Raw genomic sequence first — 19,909 nt, 5'->3', positions numbered from 1 at the left:
CCACTAGTGGTGAGCCTTCTCTATAAATCTGTAACTGCAATTCATCAAGTGTCATTTTTATCTTGTTCTGTTTTTCTAATGTATAATACCCTCAATGGTGCGGTTTCTAATGCAGTTTGCCATTTCCAAGTTATGAGCCTTGGAACTTCATATTCTTTTATTTTGAAGTTGTTTTTATTTTATTAATTAAATGTTTTTGACAAGGTGATGTGCAAAAGGGGTACAGTTACATAGTAAGGCAGTGAGTACATTTCTTGTGATATCTTACACCCTCATTTTTCTCTCCCTTCCCTAGATCAGGTAGGCATATATATATATATATATATATATATATATATATATATATATATATATATATATATATATATATATTACCCAGTGTACCAAAATCATATACAGTAAGCACGTAGGGTATGCCAAAGGAAATTCACCTAGAACTTTAAATGTAACATCAACAAGAGAATCCTCCTGTGTCCTTCTCTTGGAGTTGTTTTGCTTATCTTTGTCTTATATGATCAGGTGTACATAGCTGTTGAGCTACTGTGATCCACTGATAGGTCTATTCTACAACTTTTTATGTTTAGTAGTTGTCTTGTTTTAGCTACATAATGTAAGGTCGCTGACCAAAACCTGTGGAAATAGCATTTCAAAAGAAGTTTGTTGTTTTGCAGACCTGGTCTCTACTGTCCCTCCTATAGTCATATATTAAGGAGGCCATGCCCCTTTGTTCTCTTTGTTCTAGGCTTGTCTCGCTCAACATGAATTGGAACTTCATATTCTTATTATAACTTTACTCTTTTACTTTTCTAGGGTTTAAAAAAATTGCATCTATTGGTCTTTCTAGGGCTGGCGTTTCTCTTAAGAAGACTGGAACTAAATTCCTTGATCCTTCCTACCAGAGAAAACCTTAAACAACTACAGGCAAGGTGTGGGATGTAAATGATCCTGATGGAATATGGTTAACTCTCAGACTTCATTCCAGTCCTCTTTTGTATAGTTGCCTTCTATGAGCTTTTTTACAATGCAGAAAAGGGCATCTGAGACACACAAGCTGTTCTCTCCACTCTTTCTCACTCCTAGAGTTATTTTGCTTCTGTCTCCCCTATGGATGGGGATACAGGACCTGTGGCACCAGGAAGAACAACCACCATGGAACTCCAAACTCTGCAGAGCCTCCAGCTGGCATGGTCTGCCCTGGGATATATGACCTGTTTGTCCCCGGTCCTTGCAGCAAGTAGGTCTTTATTATTGTTGATTCTGGAAAATGTCCAGGTTTCTGGCCAAGGGTTTCTTACTAAAGGGCTCTGAATGAAAAAAGGACCTATGTTTACAAGCTGAGGTTAAAAAACAAACAAAAACTACCTGAAGTCATGTTTAGGGAAGCATTCGAGGGAGTGGGTGTAGGGGAAGGGGCTCATCTGCTAATTAAAACTCTGAGCTATGGTACGAGGAACAATTACTCTAAAACACTTTCTCTCCTTACATTCCTGCATACAAAGTAGCTTCTACACCCACACAATAGGAAAGACAAACACCGATTATGCCTGGATATTTCCTTGGACGTATTATTTCTTTCTATCTCCATCTGATCAGTTAGCATTACTTTGATAGCAGGTTGAAGGTTAGCCCATTGCTTTGCTGGAGAAATGATTTCCACCCACTTTTATTCTGAAGCAAATCTATAGCACAACAGCGAGGAAGCAGAAACCAGCACCAAGTCAAGCCCAGAAGACATTCCTCAGAGCCAACACTTCTGGATGGTTGAACTCTAGCAACAGTGTGCATCATGTAGGAGAAGAAGGTGCTCTTAAAGTTTGATTTCAGTAGAAAATAGAATCGAAAGAATATGGGTAAAAGATCTGCAGAAAGGCGGATGGTGCTCTGGCATATGTTAACGTATAGAGGATTAAAAAAAACAAACAGATTTATTTTTCCAACTGTGGGTATAATGCAGTCCTGGCTGAGAATAGAACACAGCATTTTTTTTTCTTGCTTGCTTCCAATTATTTGTGCTTATGCAATCATGAGTGAAGCTGCTATAAACAGCCATGTGCAGGTTTTTGTGTAACTGTACATTCTTTGCCTTTTGTCTTCACAGATTTTGGGAATCTCCATAAAGACAAGCAGTGGCTGGTGAGGTGAGGTAGCTATTCTAAACTTTCACACAATTCTTTGGTCTCTCTGGAGGTAAAAGTCCAATTTATACTTTCCATGGGAGGCAGTGCCTTTGAGCCTTTTGGCTACGCCAAGGGAATGCACCAGTCCTTTCTGGAACAGCAAGGGAAGACACTGGATTGCTTCACTTATAAGTAGCCAGGCACCTGTGACTCATGCCTGTAATCCTAGCTGTTCAGGAAGCTGAGACTTGAGGATCATGGTTCAAAGCCAGCACAGGCAGGAAAGACTGTGATATTCTTATCTCCATTAAACTACCAAAAAAGCTGGAAGTGGTGCTCTGTTTCAAGTGTTAAAATGCTAGTCTTGAGCACAAAAGCTCAGGGACAGCACCCAGGCCCTGAGTTCAAGCCCCAAGACTAGCCCCTCCCACTCTCCCCCAAAAAAGCATCTCCATGTATGGCAGCATGCTGCTCTGCTGTTGCTGTTCCCTTGGGGAAAATTCCTCTAAACGTGGGCTGCAGTAGACCTAAAACATTTTGTGTCAAGGTGTGTTTGTGTAGGTAAGTGTGCATGTACATACGTGTGTGTGCACACAAGAATTGTTTTTCAAGATGTTTCCCCCTGTGGGTGTGAGTGGAATGGAACAAGGAAGGGAGCAGGAGGCTGCACCATCACATCTTCACGTTCTTTTACATAAAGGTTGACACCACATGTTAGGGCAGATTGAGTAACTGACCTCAGCAAATGTATCTCTGTGAGTACCTGCATATGGTTATGTACCTAAGGGGAAGGTTGAACTAAGGCAAGGACTCAGAGTCAGATTCTCCATCTCTGATAGGAGTGAGCATCTGAGTGTCATCGGCCCTGGAAATGTGTGAGATGTGAGGAGTGAGGGGTTGAAGTTACACTCCATGGTGGAGAGAAATCCTCCATGCCTTATATGCAGGGACGTGGTTAAGATGTCAGTGTGTCAGAAATGTGGATAGATGCACAGAAGACAATAGGAGATTTCCTCAAGACAATTTACTTTTGTGCAAAATGATACAGTCCTGTTACTCTACTGGTTGCTAGGCACACTAGCAGATTTGTTTGCTCCATTTTGATCCCCATCCAAACTGTCCTCTTCCTTGTTAAGGAGTTAGGCTCACATCATAAGTATAATGGATTACCAAAGTTAGAAATGTGGCTATTCTTTCATTCCCCCAAAACAATCTTGCATTCTTTTTTTCCATTACAGCTAGCTAGGTGCGGTGGTGAGAACAAGGTGGCTGTCAGACATAGTTGGAAGAGATTGATGTGGTCTGTGGAAAGCTCCCTGCTCAAAAGGGGGTTTTACTCCTCTTAATTCTATTGATAAAGTTTTCCCTTTCCAACAAGCAGCACATTTGATAGTTGCAGTTTTCTTCTTTTAACTCCTTTGGTCAAGATTTATCTCCCTCACATGGCTAGCTAGTCACAAGCAACATACCTGGTAATGACAGTTTATTCTCTTACCTCCTTCGACAGAAGACTCATATACCTGACATGGATGCTGGTCACAAACAGCACAGATAATAGCTACAATTGAAGTTGAAAAGCAAATGATCCCAGGAAATATCTGTTAGGAAAGTTCAAGCAGAAAAAAAGGAAAGAAGTAGACAGAGACCTCAACAGAATAGATCAGGATATAATCATCGCTGCAGAGGGACTCCACGGAGTAGTGGTCAGGGTTGGGGAAACAAGGAGCAGGGAACATGGGGGTTTTAGGATTTAAATGTAATGGATCACGAGAGGCTTGGGGATGCCTTTGTGGTTGTAGCAGACTGTCCTGTGTGCTATTTATGGTATCCTTCTGATACTGATAGTCCTGTACTTTCACATAAGGTCAAAGGTGAATTTTTGCTGAGAATCAGGAGGGGTCGTTGGGGAAGGGAGGTGGTTGATGGGCCATGGCCACAACATTGAGTTATGAGAACAAAGCAGATTCCCATTTATATCAGTATCAAAAATATCAACGTACATGACAGAGGCACTTAATTTGACAGAATATACTGCTTTTCCTCATGAATATGGAGTAGGGCTAAGCAGCACCCAAAGGTAATGTCAGTGTGATTCCTTGTAGACTACATCAGTTTTTATGTGAGGAACTAGGACAAGGAGCTGTGTTGATATAGCAGGTCTTTCTCTGGGAGGTTGCAAGAAGGCAATGTGGTGAGACAAAAGAAATTTCTGACATCAAGTAGGACACTTAAGAGGGGATAAACATCTGGAAACATCTGAATTACCTAAATGTGTGGGACTGCTTTTCTGTGTGTGTAACAGTGATGGGGTTTGAACTCAGGGGTTTGGGTATTGCCCCTTTGCTTTCTTTGCTCAAGGCTGGCACTTTACTACCTGAGATACACCTCTACTTCTGGTTTTTGGGTGGTTCATTAGCCAGAGAGTCTCACAAACTTTTCAGCCCAGGCTGGCTTCAAAACATGATCCTTCTTTCTCAGCCTCCTGAATTGCTAGGATTACAAGTAGGAGCCATGGGGCTGAGGATATGGCCTAGTGGCAAGAGTGCTTGCCTCATGTACATGAGGCCCTGGGATTGATTCCCCAACACCACATATACATAAAATGGCCAGAAGTGGCACTGTGGCTCAAGTGGCAGAGTGCTAGCCTTGAGCAAGAAGAAGCCAGGGACAGTTCTCAGGCCCTGAGTCCAAGCCCCAGGACTGGCAAAAAAAAATACAAGTAGGAGCCACTGGTACCTTGCAAATTGATGGTTCTTCACAGGGGTAGTATTGTCCTTTAGGGGACATTTAGCATATGTTATCATTTGTGTATTAATGCCCTACAGGCTTATGTCCTTATACTTAGGTATTTTTATTAGTAGGATTCTATAGCATGATGGCTGTTTTCTTTTATTTCCAATCAAGACCCTTCTGCAAATCTCCCTCTTATCAGCATCTTGGAAAACCTGAGGAACTAAAAGGGGCTAGAGAGGGATGGGAAGCAGGATATTTCGGGTTCTGGTGGGACTTCTTTCAAAACAATGCTGTCTTTTGTATCTAGTTTCCACTTGCCAGGCCATGATACTGCTCATGACCTTGCATCCTAATTAATCTACCCTTTCACCATCAGCCCAACTCTTTCCACAATTAAGTTGTTCTCTCAAGTAATTTGTTACAGCAATGAGAAGAGAACTAATACAGAAAATGAGTACTAAGAGTTGGGTCCTTGCTATGGTAATCCTGAATATGTGTTTGAGGAACCATTCGAATGAGATTGTCCGGGGAATTGGAAGTTGGTAGACTAGAGGAGGTCTAGGATGCTGTAAGCAGAGCTTTTTCTAGATCAAGCTCAAGAGTACAGAATGCTGAGACAAGTGAGAGTAAAGACTGCTCATAAGGCAAAAGTGAGAAGTCTATTGGGAAATGAACAAGAGACCATTCATGTTACATCCTGTCAAAGAATTTGTCCTCATTTTGTTCATGTCCTATGACTTTCAGTGAGGCAGAATTGAACATTATTGTATGAGCCAGACATATTGATATACACTTCTAAATCCAGTAATCTCAGCAGTTATCAGTTACCAGCTTACCCCAGCTTTCTGGGGGTAAACTACAACACCTCCGTGTTGTATTCTTTGGCCAGGTAATCCTACTCTTCTTTTTCTTTTTTTTTTTTGCACCAGACATGGGGCTTGAAATCTGGGCCTTAACACTGTCCCTGAGAGTTTTTGCTCAAAGCTAATGTTCTACCCCTAGAGTCACAGCCCCAACTACTAGTTTTTTGGTAGTTAATTAGAGATAAAAGTCTCCTTAGACTTTCCTGCCTGGACTGTCCTCTAACCACAATGCTCAGAACTCTTCCTCCTGAGTAGCTATGATTACAGGCATGAGCTACTAGCAATTCTACTCTTTGTGAATCAACACTGATAGCACTTTGGGATCCTTCTTTATTGCACTATCACATGAGCATCTAAATTCTTTAACTTCTTCCTTGGTGATATAGTTTCTCTACCTTACTACCATGGACATTTTTGATTGAATGTCCTTTGTCCTGAGACTTTCCTGAGTAGCTAGTTAGGAGGCTGAATTAGGATCATAGGTTGAAGCAAGCCTGGACAGGCAAGCTCATGAGACTCTTATCTCCAATTAACTACCAAAAAAGCTGGAAGTGGTGCTGAGGCTCAAGTAGTAGCCTTGAGCAAAACAAGCTTAAGGAAATTGCCCTGGCCCTGAGCCCAAGGACACACACACACACACACACACACACACACACACACACACACACACACACACACACACAGAGTCTAGATATGCTGTATAGATTACTTTTCTCATTTCTGTGTCATAATACTGGGGGAATTATTTAATTTTAGTTACAGTTTCAGATTTTAGCATGTCATCTGTGGTTCTTTAGACTCTTGTCCAGGGTGAAGCAGAACATCAAAACATTAAGAGTATGTGGGGCTTGGGATAAGGCCTAGTGGCAAGAGTGCTTGCCCCGTATACATGAGGCCCTGGGTTCAATTCCCCAGCACCACATATATAGAAAATGGCCAGAAGTGGTGCTGTGACTCAAGTGGCAGATTGCTAGCCTTGAGCAAAAAGAAGCCAGGGACAGCACTCAGGCCCGGAGTCTAAGGCCCAGGACTGGCACAAAAAAAAAAAAGGGCATGTGGAAGAGGAAGTGTCTCCACTCATGGCAGAATGGATGCAGAGAAGAAGGACTGGGACTAAGATTAGCCTTCAAAGACACCCACTGATTTATTTCCTCCAGTTAGGCCCCACCACCTCAATTGCCAAGAGTGAATCCAGCCTTGGATCAAGTGTTCAATATATGCACATGTTGGGGGGTTTTCATATTTAAACCATAGCATTCCCCACTCACTGTCTCCAAAGGCTTATGTCCGTCTTATAATGAAAAATGCATTTAGTTCATCTCCAATAATCCCCAAATTCTGATCAGTTCCAGCATTGTTCAAAACTCTTCAGTCTTCTGTGACTCAGTGCAAACTCTTAGTTGCAATGGATAAAAGTAAATTTTAAATGAAAGTTGCATACTAAAAGACACAGGGACACAGGGAAATCTTGCCATTCTGAATACAAGGAATAGGAAAACAGCAAGAGAGGATGGAGTCAAAGCAAGACCCAAACCTATCAAGGCAAACATTAAATACTATAGCTCTATATCTGGCACCTGGGACACTAGGTGTTATGATAAGGACACCAAAGGGTTTGGGTATCCCTGCCCCTATTGATATGCCATTTGCAGACTACATGGCTTATTTCTCAGGCTGTCTCCAGTTGTTTCTATAGATCGTATAGGCAGATGGTCCACATTTCTGTCATCTTTAACATGCATGAGTCCCCTGTGAAACTCGGGCTACACTTTCACAACTTCCTGCATAACCCTGTCTCTAAGGCTTTCTTTGAAATCTCTATGGAAGCAAGTCTTCATAAGCACAAGGTTTACCTTCTGCATTTCTGTAAAAATGGCAATCATGTGTATACCATCAGAGTCTTCCACTACTCCGGCTAACAGGCTGCCTTGAATCACACTGCAGCAGCCCCTGAGGGACTTTGTTTAAACTTGAGCAGAGCCTTCTCCAGGCAGTCATGGGCATGCAGAGCTCCCAGCAGAGCACAACTCAAAACAAAGTTTCAAATTAGTTAAATTTGATCCATCCATGGGGAAGCCCCAACCAGTTCCTGAGATGCCATCCCTGGTACACTGAAATACCCTGCATTGCTCTTCATCTTTAGTAAGCTTCCCTCCTTCCTCCCTCCCTCCCACTTTCTAATCTTCTTCCCCTCTTTCCTTTATTGTGAACCCTGGGATTGGGGAAGATAGGGACAAGAGGCCCCTGGTCTATCCTCTGGGAACCTGTCATCCAGTGGAGAGACTAACAGGTCTGTGTCCATGACTGGCTTCAAGGTGGCAGGGGGCTGGTGTACCAGTGAGGCCTGGGGTTGAGGCAGGCTCAGAGATGAGGACAAGCTTCTCAAGGAGGTGACACTTAGTATGAGACTTGATGAAACTGGAAAACCACTTGATAAAATATTACTAAAAATAATCTAAAAGGAAAAACACAAGAACTATAATATCAAACTGAGTGTCTTTTAATGACAGCACAAAAGATAATCATGAGAGATACATGGAAATACTCAGGAGGACTGAAAGGTGCTGCTGAATAAAGATGATAGAAATGTTCTACTGACTTTTTTTTCAAATGAAAACATCTAGAAGTGCATGAACTGCTACTGGGCAGGAAGGGAAGAATGACCATCTGGTTCCTGGTGAATGTTTCCTAATCATTCTCTGCTAATGGTTTGGTTTTGCTGTTCTTGATTACTTCAAGTCTTTGTTTACCCCTCATCTTGCCATTATGCACACCTCATTCCTCCTTTCTCCCTGTGTTAGTGAAAAAAAATCCCCATATTTAACTTCCAGGTCAAAAGCTGCCTTCCCCATGAGGCCTGCTCTGCTTCTCCTTATTGGAAGCAATTACTCTTTGCTGGTAATGTCAGCATCCCTTGATTCTAACGTGCTCTAGCACATTTTGCTACATTACACTTATGGCAGAAGTAGATTTGGTTTCATAAATGAAAGGTCCCCCAGGATCAAGACAGCGTCATAAAAAGAAAAGACAGGATCATACTATTGTAGCAATGCCTAGTCTCAGGGATAAGGGTTAAGCCATTTCAGGTTTATAATAGTATGATATACAACATGAAGGTGAGAAGGCAGGACCACCATCTCTTACTGCATACCACAGCTGCGGAGAAGCCAAAAAATTTCATTTGTAACCTTCTGACATACCTTAATAGTGGAAAAAGGGGACAGGAAAGCAATTTGTGATTGTTGATTAAATGACAGTAATAGAAACAAGAAAACTTTATTTGTTAAAAAAAAAAAACTTTATTCAACACAAATGTAATAGAATAAATAAGCTGGGTGCTGGTGGCTCACACCTGTAGTCCTAGCTACACAGGAGGCTAAGATATGGAAGACTGACATTCAAGCCAGCCTGGGCAGAAAAGGATGAGACTTCATCTCCAAAATAAACAAAAAATAGGGCTAGAGGCATGGCTCAAGTGGTAAAGCACCAGTCAACAAGCAAGCTAAACAAGTGAAGTGTAAGGCCCCGACGTCAAGCCCACCAAGTACCACCCAAAAATGTAATAAAGCAAATAAAAAGATGGAAGAAAAATGATAGAAACCCTATGTAACAAATTAATGAAATCACAGTATGTTAAAATGGATAAGGATCCATAAAGGAGTGTCAATAAAGAAAAGATCAGAAAGAAACTCACAAGCCAACAGGTTTTATTAAACATGAAATGGGTATTCTTCAGTCTGGCTGGAGAAGAAATGGCATGATTCCCTTACAACTAAGGTTTCTTCTATTAGGCAGGGAAAGTGAAGTCAGGTGGGGCAATGGTCAGGGGTCATAAGGGCAGAATGGGAACAGGAGAAGGGGATCTTTGTGCAGAGATGGGGTCTTATCTTACATTTTACAGAATATTGTCCCAATTGGTAAGGCCCTCAGTTCACAGGTTATCTCTTTTGCAGTTCCAGGTTATGTTCGGGAAGGGAGGCCGGGAGAGGAGATGATTTAGTGAAGTCTGTAGCAAGGGCTAGTTTCTGATGTGGCTATCAGGGGGGGCAGGTGAGTGTTTTTATTTTAAGTCATTTTCCATCAGTCAGTACCTGGATTCCTTTGACAACAGACACACTCCTGGGCACCAGTGGCTCATGCCTGTAATTCTAGCTACTCTGGAGACTGAGATCTGAGGATTGCAGTTCAAAGCCAGCCTAGGCAGGAAAGTCCTTGAGGCTCTTAACCTCTAATAAACCACCAAGTAAAGTCAGCAACGAAGCTGTGGCTCAAATGGTAGAGCACCAACTTTGAGCAAAAGAAGCTCAGGGACAGCACCATTGCCCTAAGTTCAAGCCCCAGGACCAGCAAGGACAAAAAGGCATACAAACAACCCCAACAAAAGAATACATAGAGAACAAATCACCTTGCACAAAAATGTAGCCCTCTTAGTTGTTAAAGAATTTCATATTAAATTATTTCATTCTATACACATTAAAAATTGTTCATAATAATAATATTTTATTCAAGGCTGTCAGTCTCTCCCTCTTGTTTCTTCAAAGCCAGAGTTAAGAGCACAGCAGAACCATTAAATCTCTCAGAGGTACAATTTGGAAATAAGCAATAAGAATAATCATGCCATGACTACATTTTAACTAAGTTATTACATTTGGAAGAAAATATATCAAAGAAATGAGCCCCCAAAGAGGAAAGATTCTACTAATTAAAAATTTAAAAATCAACAAACCAAAGGCCTGTCAAATACCATTAAGGTTTGTGATTTTACCCCCCTGACAACTGACAAGTTATCTTGCTTCTGTTTCTTAGATGCAGAAGACATGAGATACCTGGGTCAGAGGAAAGGTTCTGTTATGGTCAAAAGCTGTAGCCAGCGCTTCCTGTTTGACTTCTTCCTCAGGCTTCCTAAGGCCCGAGGGTCCATGCTGGAATCTGCCCAGCAGCAGTTTGCATCTTGGGAGAAGAGCACCAAGCACCCATTAACAGTGGACTTTCCCATCCCCCAGGTGAAGAATCAACCCCACCCATTAAGGCTTTCCACCAACCAGGCTAGAAAAGAGTTAATGAGCAGTGTTGAAAGACCTTACTGGGATATGCAAGGATGCTTGGACTTATGTCTCCTCTCTCATCAAACCCCAATTTATTCATTCAACGAACTCATTTGAATGTGTTAAATCATAAACTGTGCACTTGGCACAGAACAGGATGCTAATATGGCAGGGAACGAATTTCCTGCACAAGAACAGCTAACATGTTAGTGGGGAAGACAGAGAAAAGGAAAGCAATTACACAAATACTATGATGTCACTTCTGTGAGATGATGTAAAGTACTGGAAAACAGTATGAGGGAAAGTGCCTGTGCACAAATAAGTCATAGACCCAAGGGGCAGGGAAGATCTAGTTGGCATGGGACATGGACCAAAGACCCAACGGAAGCAGTAGGTAAGTCTCACCTGGAAGAGCATCCAGGCAGAGAGAAAGGTACACATAACCCCAAGAAGTAGACACCAATGTCATGTTCTAGGCAACAGGAGGCCAGTGTGTCTGGACTGAAGTTGCCAGGAGGAGAGCAGTCAAGCATGAAGGGATAGAAATCCAAGAAGACTTGTAATTAAGGCAAAATAAAGTCTTGTAAAAGACAAGCATGTAAACTTTTTTTTAACAGGAAACTATTGGTATTACAGCTAAAGCAATGACACTGAACCACTGGTCCAATGTATGGAGCCAGTTGGTACCATGGACAGAGAACTGGAGGTCAAATCTGAGTCCTGCTAGCAGTCTCGAAGCAAGTGAATTAGTTAGCTTGAGCTGCAGTATCAAATACCACTGACTTGGAATATTGCTCATTAACCAATAGTTTTTTCTGACAGTTCTGGTTCAAGGTGTCAACTGATTCTGTTCCTGATAAGGGCTCTCTTCCTGTCTCATGGGCAGCAGCTGGTAGAAAGTGAGCTCTCTAGTGTTTCTTCTTAGAATGACACTGCCTGCTGGATTAGGCTTCTCCCTTATCACCTCATTTAAATTTTTACCCCTTTATCTCCAAACATAGTCACATTGGGGATTAGGAAATCAACATATGACTTTGGGAGAAGAAGATGCAATTCAATCCATTACAGAAAGTTGCAAAACTTCATATTTTTATCTGCAAATGAAAATGGTACCTACAAAGGTTGCTGGTAAGTTTGACTGAAAATGTGTGAAAGAAACTATATAGTTGTGTCAAATATCTGAGAAGTTAAAAGTATAAAAACACAATATTTAAAGTAGATCAGAGAGAACAATCGAGGTCTATACTCAATTTGAATGAATAGGGATGCTACCAGCATAAGTGTTCAGTGAAGGATTATTTACAATAGCTATGCTATGGAATCACCAATCATCTACCAACCAGTAGATGAATGGATCAAGAAAATGTGGTATATATACACAATGGAATTTGATGCTTCCATCAGAAAGAGTGATATTGCCTTATTCATAAGGAAATGGAAAAACGTGGAAAAAAGCATACTAAGTGAAGAAAGCCAGACCCAAAGAAACATAGGCTCTATGGTTTCCTTCATTTGTAATAATTAGTATATGTCTAGGATAGTCCTAGCAGAGGATCACAATAGTTCAATGGCTAGGTATATATGACCATATGAAATGATGTTAATGGAAATGAACTCCAAATATGGAAACAAGAGGGTTTTTTTTTAATGTACTGTGTCAGTTATTTCTTTTCTTTCTTTCTTTCTTTCTTTTCCCCCTCCCCCTTTGGCTTATCCCCTTGTCACTGTTTTTGATTTTGGTAACCTGTGTCTTGTATATACATTTGTCTGATTTGGAGAAGGGCAGGGGAATAACAAAATAGTGAGACAAAGGAAAAAGAGTGAACCAATGCAACAGTGATACTCCCAAGACACTATGTTGGAAATGAATCTTATAATTTGCGGGGGCTGGGGGATTCAGGGGGCCTGAGAAAAACAAGGGAGAGGGTAACAATGTTGAACAAGAAATGTACTCATCACCTTATTTGCCTAACTATAGCCCCTCTGTACATCACCTTTACAATAAAAGTAAATTAAAAGAATAGGGATGGTCATTATTATTAGTATTTTGTTGACTGTGGGGCTTGAACTCAGGGCCTTAGCACTATCCTGAGCTCTTTTGCTCAAGGCTAGTGTTCTACCACTTTAAGCCATAGATTCACTTCTGGTTTGTAGTGGTTAATTGGATAAGAGTCTCACAGGAACTTTTCTGCCCAGGCTGCCTTTAACTATGATTTATATATTATGTATCTGTCTGTCTATCTATCATCTATCTTTCTATCTATCTATCTATCTATCTATCTATCTATCTATCTATCTATCTATCTATAATATTATAAATTACCATGAGTGGCTAGTCAGTTTTACTGAACACTTACTTAACCCTGAGATAGTGGCTCTACTTTTAGATCTATAACAGTCTCATGGCATGTATAATTGCCTCGTGTGTGTGTGTTTGTGTGTGTGTGTGTGTGTGTGTGTGTGTGTGTGTACTCATCCTAGGGCTTGAACTCAGGGCCTCAGCAGTGCCCCTGAGCTTTTTTTGCTCATACTTATCCCTCTAGTACTTGAGATACAGCTCCACTTCTGGATTGTCTCTCTCTCACTCTCTCTCATGTGTGTGTGAGTGGTGTGTGTGTGTGATTATCGGCAATAAAAGTGTCATGGACTTTCTTGCTAGGATTACAGCCATGAATGCCCAGCTTCAGAGTTTTATTTAAAGTGCATAATGAAACCAGTCCAAAGCTGCATTGCTTTTGTTCCAAGAGTGGAATAGATAAAAAGAATATAACTAGCTGGCCGTGTGAGTGCTCAGTAGAACCAGTGGGCTCTACACTCTGCCCAGTAGAAGACTGCAGATGGCTGTGTAGGCTGCAGCAGGTGGAATGACTGGCTGGCTGCCCCTGTTTTCCGAGGGGCCCTGCCCATGGCGCCTGGGCAATCTTTTCTGAAGGTAGGACACTCCACCAATGGCCTTCCTCTTCCTTCCTCATGTGCTCACGAGCCCACACTTTCTACACTCTACACACCAGACACAACAGCCCTTAGCTTACACAAACATGACAGCACACTCAGAAGACATAAAAACCAACTTGCAAAGGAGTCAAAGTAAAAACATTTGGACTTTACAAGACGTTTAGCTTGATGATAAGGTTAGAAACTGGGGGAAATGGTGTCCAGGAAAGACTTACAGGAGATGCTAGGGATGTTCCCTAAGGTGTTGAAAAGGAATTGCTGGATGGAGGGAGGGCTGGATCTCCAGGCAGGCTGGCCTAACTGCAGTGAGCATGAGTGTCAACAGCTGGGTTGGAAGAGGGAAAAGATGACACACTCAGAGCAGAAGTGTTCAGGGAACATGGTTTGATATTGGTCCCAGAGCAGCTGGAATCTGGAACCTTCTGAGAAAATTAACACAATGAAATGAATCATTGAAAAGAAAGTGGAGCTGGGCTCTGGTGGCTCATGGCTGTGATCCTAGGCACTCAGGAGGATGAGATCTGACGATTGACATTTGAAACCAGCCTGGACAGACAAATGCTAGAGACTTTTAATCTGCAATTAACCAACAAAAAGCCAGAAGTGGAGCTGTGGCTCAAATGGTAGAGCACCAGCCTTGACTGAGAAACCAAAGGCATAGTACCCAGGCCCTGAGTTCCATCCCTAGTAGCAGAGTCTGTGCACATTCACACATGCAAAACAAGAAAAAGAATAGAATAAAGAGATAATGAAAAGGAGAAAGAGAAGAAAACAGAGATTAAACTTTGAAATACTTCTATACTTTGGGCGACTCAATCTGAGACAATATTCTCATCTTCGAAAATGGAGGTAATTGCAGGGCACTGATGGATTTTGACTGATATCAGCCTGGGCAGGAAAGTCTATGACACTCATGTCCAGTCTCTCTCTCTCTCTCTCTCTCTCTCTCTCTCTCTCTCTCTCTCTCTCTCTCTCTCTCTACACACACACACACACACACACACACACAGCCAGAAATAGAGCTGTGATTCAAGTAGCAGAGTGCTAGCTTTGAGCAAAAAAGTAAAAAGTTCTGGGACAGCACCCAGGCCCTGAGTTCAAGACCCAGGACTTGTACAAAAAAAAGTCTGAAACTTTTTTTTGGTAGAGGGAGTTGGTAGAGAGGGAGGATACTGTCACCTAAGTATTTTCTCCCTTTGCTGAAGGGTCTATAAAATAACTAGTGGGCCAACGCAGTCATAATATTCAATGTGCACATGTGAAAGTGGAACTGGGTATCTCAAGGAGATGGGTGGGGTTGAGAGACATGAAGGAGAACGATGGAAGAGGCGACTCTGATAAGAATGCGTGTACTCAAGCACGGATACATTGAATTGAACCTCCTTTGTACAACTACTTAATGATACTTCAAAAATAAAAACAAAAGCAGTTCTTGAAAAGCAAATAAATCTACCACTCCTGGGCTGGGAGTGTAGCTCAGTGGTAGAGTGCTTCATCCTCAGATTCTAGCATGCTGGAGGCCCTGAGTTCATATCCTCTTCAGGGAGAAATCACACCCACACCCCCAACTCTCCCACCTGAACTTGGAGGACTTAAGTCTTCAGTGAGGGTGAGGGTGGGGGCGGGGTGGGATGGCGGAAAGTTGGGTGCATTGGAGGGAGACTAGAGCTGGCTCAGAAGCTGGACATCCCCTCTTTTTCAAGCTCTCTGCCATCACACGCAGTATTTACATTTTAATTTAAGTTTTTCCAGGGAGTCAGGAAGCCCTGTGGTGCGTGTGGGGCCGACGTGCTGAGCATGAGCAGGACAGAGCCAGGTGGAGGACGTTGCCATTTACATACTCCAACACCTGGGTCTGCTACTTGGGCTAGAGGGACAATCGAGATGTCTGGAAACCACCAGCACCCAGTTTTTCCTGGGCGAGGTGGGGCCGCTGTCTTCTGGACCTGCCAGGAGGGAGGCAGGAATGAAATTCCTCCCGGATTTCCTAAGCAGTTAGATTCCCTCCTGGTCAGACTGCAACACAGGCCTGGTCGCCCCCGGCACCCTCCCAGGAGTGCTCTCCAGCCCCCCCCCCACCCAGCTCTGTCTTTGGAGGGCGGAGGTGGGGTGACACAGCAAGCCCCGCCCTCGTGTGGGGCTGGCTGCTTGGGCCTGGTCCACTTCCCTGCCCTTGGACTGCAGGCTGCCAGGGGACCTGCTTGCCCGGCGGGGCGGCACGGGAAAGGCCCCACTTTTTCTTGTCTTCTTTTTTTCTTTCCTCTATTGTATAACAGGTTTCCTGAGGGGGGCGCCCAAGGGAGACTGCAGCTCAGTGGAGGAACCTGGGCAGGGCGCCCTATGCCACTTGCCAATCTTCCCCAAGCACAGTGTCCCCTCCTAATTGCTCACCTGCGGGGTGCAGGGCCCGAGCCCGTGTGTCCTGGAAGTCGCGAATCTCTTGGTGGCCACCGCAGTTCCCCTGGGACCTGAGACCTACAATGGTAGCACGGGGCCCGGCGGGGTCGTGGGGTTGAGCCTGGGTGATGCCATCCTCCCTGGCCAGGAGCCCCCATTTTCTGTCTTCACCGTGCTGGTGGTAATGCTGCTGGCAGTGCTGATCGCTGCCACTTTCTTGTGGAATCTGCTGGTACTGGTCACCATCCTGCGCGTCAGCACCTTCCATCACGTGCCACACAACCTCCTGGGCTCGACGGCCATCTTGGACGCGCTAGTGGCAGCCATGGTGATGCCACTGAATCTGGTGAGCAAGCTGTCGGCGGGGAGGCCGTGGTGTCTGGTCCGAAGCCTGTGTCACATGTGGATCTCACTCGACGTGCTGTGCTGCACCGCCAGCATCTGGAACGTGGCGGCCATTGCCCTGGACCGGTACTGGACCATGATGCCCCACCTGCAGTACTCACTGCGTGCCTGCTGCCGCACCTCGGCGCTCATGATTGCGCTCACCTGGGCCCTGGTGGCGCTCATCGCCCTTGCTCCACTGCTCTTCAGCTGGGGCGAGGTGTACAATACGGGGCACCAGTGGTGCCAGGTGAGCCAGGAACCCTCAGACGCCGTCTTCTCCACTGGTGGCGCCCTTTACCTGCCGCTTGGCATCGTGTTGTTCGTCTACTGGAACACCTCCAAGGCGGCCAAATTTCGTTTCGGTCGCTGCCGTCGACAGCCTGTGCTGCCATTGCCCGCCACCGTGCAGGTGAGGGTTCAGATGTGTTCCTGGGAGGATCTGGGGAGCTGGGGAAGGGGGAGGTTTGGGGAAAGAGAGAGGGGGCAGACGCTTGCGCGCTGGCTAGGACCAGTGGCCAATGCAGCTGGAGCACCAGAAGAATTTGCCATCTGCTCTTGCGAGGAACTCCTGGAGCCGCCTGTCAATTGCGCGTCTGGTGTGCCCCCAAGAAGGTCGCCATCCGCGCGGCGTGCGCCATGGACTAGGTTTCACCACTCTCACGTGAGTACTGAACCCCAGTTGGTGTTGTTTGCAGGTGCAGCCTCCCTTCACAGGGGTGGGATCGCTGCATTCTCTGTGCCTTCCTTGCCTGTCGAAGTTGTGTTCAAATCAGGCTCGGAAACACTAGCTTCTCGGGTCTGTCTTGACTTGCAGGACTGTGATTGGCTAGAATTAGACTTGGTGTAGAGGAGGAAATTCCTCTCACCTGTACTATTTTGTTTCCATCGGACCCAATTCGATCCCCTGCAGTCTAGTGACACCTCAGCAATCAACTACCTGCCTCTTCCCTGGTCAAAGGGAAAAGTGAAGATTAAAAAAAAAAAATCAAGTGTCACTGGGTGCGGGCGGCTTACTCATGTAATCCTACTACTCGAGAGGCTGAGATCTGAGGACCGTGGTTCAAAGCCAGCCAGAAAGCCAGCCCAGCAGGAAATTCCACAAGACTCTTATGTCCAGTTAGCTATAAAAAAGTCAGAATGCCCTGTGGTTCAAGCGGTTGAGTGCTGGTCTCAAGCACAAGGCTCACGACAGTGCCCAGGCCCTGAGTTCAACCCCTCTCCCCTATCCATGTGCCACTTTCCCTTGGTTATCTCAATGCTAAGGATATCCTCTAGTTGTTTTGGGAGGAAGCAAAAGAATGGATTGCAATCCCAGCTTGGGACATCTGTTGCTTACTTTATCTGTGCTTTATTTCTTATTTAAACAACTGTATTCCTACTTCATACAGCCCTTGGTGAAGATTCCAGGAGGTTAGGAATGTAAGACATGCTAAGTGAATACACTGGCTAGAGAAAAATGAACAGGGTATTGACTGGCAGTATACAGGGAATGTAAGAATCCATTGCATGTGTAATGAATTGAGAAGCTGCATTTGTAAGATCACTAATGTTCTATGTGGAGCTTTTTATCTTTTGGCCAGTATCTAAGATATGCTCAGCTACCACCTTACCCTGGAGATCCAAACTTTGCTCAGGTATTCCAGGCAGTAACCTCCCAGTCTGGAGTACAAAAGGGTTCATTTCGTACACCTTATTTTATTTTATTTGCCAGTCCTGGGGCTTGGACTCAGGGCCTGAGCACTGTCCTTGGCTTCTTTTTGCCCAAGGCTAGCACACTACCATTTGAGCCACAGCGCCACTTCTGGCTTTTTCTATATATGTGGTGCTGAGGAATCGAACCCATTAGGCCACATTCCAAACTCCCATACATCTATTTTAAAATAACAATACATGGACTGGGCAAGGAGTGCAGAAGAGTGGAAGAGACAGGGAAAAGTCTAGTTGCTGTTAGTTTTTATTTCAGAAAATTAACCCAGATACTTTGGCTACCACACAAGCACATGCACTTTAAAAAGAAGGCTCTTTTTTTTTTAATTAAAAGGTAGAGGAATTTTTAACATAAAATAAGAATGTCAGAAGTATAATTAGAAAGTGATGGTAAGGAGAGCTATATTTAAAATTAATGATGTTCTTTAAAAGGTCCCTCAGATATGCCTGGGGTGATTGTAGCTTTTCCATCTGGTTACCAAGGTAAGGCTGACATTTAATAACTACATCAAACCAGCAGGCACCCAAAGAAATCGGAGGGAAGTGGATACCAGAAAGGTTTGCCAAGCTGATTTTCCTGGTCATTTAGGGAAGATTCAATCCAGGAACTGAATGAGGAAGGTGATGTAAAGAAGAGATGAATGGGTGGAAGGATGGCAGTCATGAGTGATTCATGATTGGGAGGAAGGGCTTTAGGGGCCAGGGCAAAGAGGGCATTTAGCCACTCCTGGCATGGTACCCGGGGCAAGCTCTTCTCACTCTGAGCCATAACTTTTTTCCTATCCTGGGGTTTGAACTCAGGGCTTCCAACTCACTTAGCTGCTTGCTCACTGGCGGTGCTCTACCACATCATCTGCCCATCCAGCTTGGCATTTTTGCTAGTTAGAGGTGGATTTTGGAGGACTTTTCTGCCTGGGCTGTTTTCAGACCTCTATCCTCCAGAGCTCAGCCTCGTGAATAACTAGGATTACAGCTGTAAGCCACCAATGCCTGGTGGCCTCAACTTCTGTAATACACAGAATTGGTTTGCAATGTCTAAGAACCATGGGAAGCTGAGACTGTAAATGAAATAGAGCATCTCATTTTGAGGGGTGGCATCAAGGCCTCACTTAAAATCCTGTGTAATGTTTCTGTCAGCATTTGCAAGTCCTCTGGCTATGTGAAATCAAAGACAGATGTTTAAAATGATGTGCCAGGAAATGTATCCCTGTACTTTCCCCCACCTGCACCCTAGAGGCAGTGATGCTGAATTGGAATTAAATGCTGTGAAGCATCTGCATTTCTTTGTGAGGGTGGCAGAAGTCTCTTGATGACGCTGTGTACATCTTCATCTTTTTTCCCTAAAGAATGCGATGGTTAGGTCCCAGCTTGAAAACAGTATTAGAAAGGTATCTGCTATAGTTCTTGGACTGGGGTTTGACCTTTGGAAAAATGCAAAATTTGAAAGTATGAAGGATAAAAACATGTGAATGGAGCAAATTTTGTCTTCCAGGCACTGTGCTTGATGTTTTATGTTCACCTTGGACTAAATGGTCATGATCATGGTCCAGCACAGTGGTCTCCCACAGCCTCTGTTAGGAGAAATAAGCATGAGCAGCAGTAATGTACTACCCTCATCTAGAAGAAGTTGATTTCACTCTCATACTGAGTTCAGTGTGGGTCTGGTAGCTTTCCCGCATAAATCTCTTGTAGACAGTAAAGCATG

General features: G+C 43.9%; 1 protein-coding gene across 1 annotated transcript; it reads left to right on the top strand.

Moving 5' to 3' along the window:
• The first annotated feature begins 1,149 nt into the window (after positions 1 to 1,149).
• LOC125351115 (5-hydroxytryptamine receptor 5B-like) lies at positions 1,150 to 19,673 on the top strand. Its single transcript, XM_048345842.1, has 7 exons — positions 1,150 to 1,234; positions 2,099 to 2,138; positions 8,545 to 8,611; positions 9,615 to 9,630; positions 10,520 to 10,716; positions 16,118 to 16,906; positions 19,551 to 19,673. The coding sequence occupies exons 1-7, from the start codon at positions 1,150 to 1,152 to the stop codon at positions 19,671 to 19,673; spliced, it is 1,317 nt and encodes a 438-aa protein (XP_048201799.1).
• The last annotated feature ends 236 nt before the right edge of the window (positions 19,674 to 19,909 follow it).

Source organism: Perognathus longimembris, chromosome 5 (assembly GCF_023159225.1).
Source record: "Perognathus longimembris pacificus isolate PPM17 chromosome 5, ASM2315922v1, whole genome shotgun sequence".
Lineage (NCBI taxonomy): Eukaryota > Metazoa > Chordata > Mammalia > Rodentia > Heteromyidae > Perognathus > Perognathus longimembris.
The sequence above is the reverse complement of the archived record's forward strand: the minus strand, read 5'-3'. Positions and strand labels throughout refer to the sequence as shown.